The 5,000-nt window shown below is 43.9% G+C and overlaps 1 protein-coding gene across 5 annotated transcripts in view; it reads left to right on the forward strand.

The window, feature by feature from the left end:
* LOC122252565 (phenoloxidase-activating factor 1) overlaps nucleotides 1-5,000 on the forward strand; it is a 14,169-nt gene that overhangs the window by 6,715 nt on the left and 2,454 nt on the right. For 3 of the 5 annotated variants that reach the window (XM_043015087.2, XM_043015086.2, XM_043015088.2), the window contains exons 2-5: nucleotides 2,128-2,241; nucleotides 3,229-3,371; nucleotides 3,849-4,128; nucleotides 4,590-4,701. In XM_043015087.2, coding sequence (XP_042871021.2) covers nucleotides 2,136-2,241; nucleotides 3,229-3,371; nucleotides 3,849-4,128; nucleotides 4,590-4,701 — 641 coding nt within the window. In that variant the 5' untranslated portion in view covers nucleotides 2,128-2,135. Of the gene's footprint in view, nucleotides 1-437; nucleotides 565-2,127; nucleotides 2,242-3,228; nucleotides 3,372-3,848; nucleotides 4,129-4,589; nucleotides 4,702-5,000 lie in introns of those variants that run through there. The other 2 variants (XM_086552831.1, XM_043015085.2) reach the window with 2 other exon arrangements.

Here is a 5,000-nt window from a genome sequence, read left to right on the forward strand (position 1 = left end):
TTCACAGAAAGTCGTACCTTTATAACGTCCGGAAATAGTACCTATTTACGGCATACTTGTCTGTCACAGAATTCTCTCCTTGGAAATGATTCTGGTTGCGACATCTGGAAACCCCTCAACCCGGAATATAAAGGCGGTCCTCTCAAAAATGCGTTGCAGCCGTCTGGTTAGCTCATTGGTAGCGTGTCGACTTCACATCCCTGTGGTCGGCAGATCGAGCCCCGCCCAAGCTCGTGAGTTTCCATTGTCACCTGGCGGTTACTGACGTAGCTGGGCACTGCGTTGGGTAAGGACCAAGCTCAGATCGAGTCAACAGTCGTTGGCACATTCTCTCACGAGTCAGCACACGCTGGCACAGGCGGGCTCGCGTCACTGCATACAAGCCCGGCGTAGCATCTGCTCCGCAAATCTGGCTTATCCTTATCCTTAAATGCGTTGCACTTGCTCTTCTGATTTCTGGATAACAGGTAAACCAAGAGGCTGTTGGTATCAGTGTGGTGTCGTCTTGATAAGTGACTTGCCGTTTCTACAGCTGAAATAATTCGTGAACATTTCTATCCAAAAGTAAAGTGGAACAAAAAGTGTTGCATTAACATTTAAAAGTTTTGGTTGGGACGATACTTGTGTTTATAAATAGAAAATTATTAAAAAAAAAAACTCGGAAATATATCACACGTAAAAACATTTCGTGTTTCAATTAATTATGAATTTAAACAATTACAATGCATTAGATGTCATAATATATCACATAATAATCACAGTCTACATGATATTCATACTATATGAAACAATAAACAAAAATCTAATACAATCTGGAGGCAAAAACTTTTTTCTCTCCGGTTTATTGATAGTTATCCAAGAACTAATCATACCCAAGATTATCCCCTAAGGAAAAATATGTAGTCTGGATAAATGAAATTCATAAATATGTATCAAAGACCATATTTATATTATGTAATTCAGGAAAATCCCTGCAAGTATTTTTTTTTTTTCAAGGACAGTGAACCAAATCCAGTGTTGTCATTGTTTTGTTCAAGAGAGTTTGCAAGCGCTTTTCAAGCTGCAACGGGGTGCATGACCTATCGTTTCATGGTCAACAGAGTCTGGTTTTGTTATAGTTTTTTTTTCAGCGGTCTGACACGGAGACTCTCTCTCTCTCTCTCTCTCTCTCTCTCTCTCTCTCTCTCTCTCTCTCTCTCTCTCTCTCTCTCTCTCTCTCTCTCATTCTCTCTCAATCTCTCTCATTTTCTCATTCTCTCTCTTTCCCACTCTCTCTCTCTCCAATTCCCTCTCTCTCCCATTCTCTCTCTTTCCCATTCTCTCTCTCTCTCTCTCTCTCTCTCTCTCTCTCTCTCTCTCTCTCTCTCTCTCTCTCTCTCTTTCTCTCTCTCTCTCTCTCTCTCTCTCTCTCTCTCTCTCTCTCTCTCTCTCTCTCTCTCTCTCTCATTCTCTCTCTTTCCCACTCTCTCTCTCTCCAATTCCCTCTCTCTCCCATTCTCTCTCTTTCCCATTCTCTCTCTCTCTCTCTCTCTCTCTCTCTCTCTCTCTCTCTCTCTCTCTCTCTCTCTCTCTCTCTCTCTCTCTCTCTCTCTCTCTCTTTCTCTCTCTCTCTCTCTCTCTCTCACTCTCTCATTCTCTCTTTCATTCTCTCTCCTATTTTCTCTTTTTCAAATTCCTTCTCTCTCCCATTCTCTCTTTCTCTCCCATTCTCTCTTTCTCTCTCTCTCTCTCATTCTCTCTCTCTCATTCTCTCTCTCTCTACCATTCCTTCTCTTTCCCATTCTCTCTCTCTCCCATTCTCTCTCTCTCTCCCATTCTCTCTCTTTCTCTCTCTCTCTCATTCTCTCTCTCATTCTCTCTCTCTCTACCATTTCTTTTCTTTCCCATTCTCTCTCTCTCCCATTCTCTCTCTCTCTCCCATTCTCTCTCTTTCTCTCTCTCTCTCATTCGCTCTTTCATTCTCTCTCTCTCCCATTCCCTCTCTACCATTCTCTCTCTCTACCATTCTCTCTCTCTCCCATTCCCTCTATCCCATTCTCTCTCTCTCCCATTCCCTCTCTCTCCCATTCCCTCTATCCCATCCCCTCTCTCTACAACGGAAAATGAAGACTCTACATCAAATTCCAGGTAACGCCATGTGGACTGTTGGAAAGGCAACGCGAGAGGCGATGTTGTCACTTGTGGTGGCAGTGGTGATGTTGGCAGGACATGCACATGCAGAAGAACGAGTTTCCAGACAAGGTAAATGCAAGGTTATGTTATGTAATGAACACGCACATGTGAAGAGGAGGGCGGAATGTGTGTACGTGTGTGTGTGTGTGTGTGTGTGTGTGTGTGTTTATGTATGTTTGTGTGTTTTTGGGTGTGGGTGTCTATGTGTGGATAGAGAGAGAGAGAGAGAGAGAGAAATCATGTATTTGTGAGCGTGCGAATGCGGTCCTGCTCGCTAAAGATTTTCAATTATCTTCAAGCTTTTTCTCACAATTTGAAACCAAAGAATTGCCACCTGGGAAGTACCAACCGACATCAAAACCAACCTTCAACCCAAAGCACAAGAAAAAGAGACAAAAATGTCTTTATTCACCCCCTCCCCCTTCCCTCCCCTCCCCTCCCCTCCCCTCCGAGCGATGACGTCATACACCCAGGTATAAACAACAAAATGGGATTCCCTCAATGTTCAGTCCTAGGTAACTCCGCCTGACCGGTTAGTCAACTTGCCGCTGCTTTTTTTTGTCTGCTTTTGTAAGATAATAAAAAAAAGGATTATTGTGATCTTTCTTATGTGAGTCAAAAAGCACGGCGTACATGTGACTCGTCTGGCTGGAAGGTTTAGTCAGTTGGGTGTGTGGCATGGGGGGGTTGGGGAGGGGGTAATCTGTTGATGTTGACGATGTATTGATATTATTTGGATTACTATCTTACTATCTTACTCTTGATTTTGTTAATTAATCGAATGGAAACTAACGCACAGACTTACTTAGTTCCTTTTTTTTATTCTTCTCTTTTACAGCTGAAGATCATCTTTTCAAATACTTCGCTATATTTCAAGACATTAGAAAGACAAAACTTCTTTTTTTTTTTTTTTACTTTTTTTCTTTTTTTTCTTTTTATTCTTTATCATCATATCTTTAAAGATATGATGCCATGACAGTGCGCCCTGCCACTATTCAAGTTTCTATTGGAAACCTGTAAGCTCTCACTGACCTTCTTTCTACCCTTGCCCTGCAGTACCGGTGACCTGCGGACCTGGAACGACCTGCATTCCGCTGACGAACTGCCCTCAGCTCTTGTCTCTCCTGCGCTTCCCGACGCCGGAAAACATCCAGACGCTGAGGAATAACTTCTGTGGTTTCTCCAGAAGGATTCCGTTGGTGAGTCTTGTGTGGGGAGGAAGCACGTGTGGAGAGATGTATTGTTTTTTTTTTTTTTTTTTTTTTTTTTTTTGGGGGGGGAAGGTGTCGTTGTTTATTTTCTTTTTTTCCGTTCTTTCTTTGTCTCACCGTCTCTACCTCTTTTTTCTCTCTCTTTTCTCTATCTCTCTTTCTTTCTCTTTCTCTTTCTCATTCTCTCTCTCTCTCATTCTCTCTCTTTCTCATTCTCTCTCTCTCTCTCATTCTCTCTCTCTCCCTCTCCCTCTCCCTCTCCCTCTCCCTCTCTCTCTTTCCCTCTCCCTCTCTCTCTCTCTCTCTCTCTCTCTCTCCCTCTCTCTCTCTCTCTCTCTCTCTCTCTCTCTCTCTCTCTCTCTCTCTCTCTCTCCCTCTCCCTCTCCCTCCATCTCTCTCTCTTATGCATAGTTACAGACAGTTATCCAGCCCAACGCCTGCAGTAAACCAATCCATTTTGAACAGGTTTGCTGTGGCTCAGGCGCTACTCCCACTCCACCCACCATCGGCACCCAGCCCAGCTCAGAGCCGACTCCAACACCTTCACCACCCACCCAGCCCACTCAGCCCACTCGGCCCACCCAGCCCACTCGGCCCACTCAGCCCACGCAGCCCCCGAATGCCAACGGGGAGGCTCTCCTGCCGGCGCGCTGTGGCCTCACCTCGTCCATTGTCAACCGGATCTTCTTCGGCGAAAATGCTGCTTTGGGAGCCTACCCTTGGATGGCCCTCTTAGGGTTTACTGGTGAGTGCTGGTGGTTCGTGGTCTCTCTCTCTCTCTCTCTCTCTCTCTCTCTCTCTCTCTCTCTCTCTCTCTCTCTCTCTCTCTCTCTCTCTCTCTCTCTCTCTCTCTCTCTCTCTCTCTCTCTGTCTTTGTTTTTCTTTCTCTTGCTTGCTTTCTCTCGCTTTCTTTCGCTCTTTCTCTCTTTTTTTTTTCTCTCTGTTTCCTTCTTTCTCTCTCTCTCTCTCTCTTTCCTTCTTTCTCTCTCTTTCTTTCTCTCTTTATCTTTTTCTCTCTCCCTCTCCCTCCCTCTATCTCCTTCCCTCTCTCTTCCCCTCTCTCTCACCTTCCCCCTCCCTCCCTCTCTTTTCTTCCCTCTCCCTCCTCCTTCTCCCCCACTACTGTATCTTAGTCGCACGCGTTCTATCTCATAGTTCTTTAAAAACTCTTTTCATTTTAACAAGCAACTTATTATCTCTCCCAAGGACGATTCCAAAGCCAACCTGTGTTCGGATGTGGAGGTGCACTGATCAACTCTCGCTATGTGCTGACGGCCGGCCATTGCACTGATCCGCAGTTCACTTCCGGTCGCGTTTTGTAAGTACTTTTGACTTTTCAAGGAGAGGTGTTTGTGGTATAGATATATTTTTTAAAAATGGTACTTGAGTAGATATTTTGGATTGAATGGAAATATGAAGTCGTAAACGGGAGGAAAATAGTTAAGTTTAAAGGCGACTAGCGAAAAAATAAGGAAAATAATGCAATATATAAATAAATATAATTAACTGGTTATTATGTTTGCACGTTAACGTAAAACACATGAGATATATTCCTAATTATACTATCCACTGGTTGATTAATTATCAAAAATCATTCAGAGGATAGTTATTACTGTA

This window comes from Penaeus japonicus, unplaced genomic scaffold (assembly GCF_977035675.1).
Source record: "Penaeus japonicus unplaced genomic scaffold, GWHDUDI00000001_assembly GWHDUDI00000027, whole genome shotgun sequence".
Lineage (NCBI taxonomy): Eukaryota > Metazoa > Arthropoda > Malacostraca > Decapoda > Penaeidae > Penaeus > Penaeus japonicus.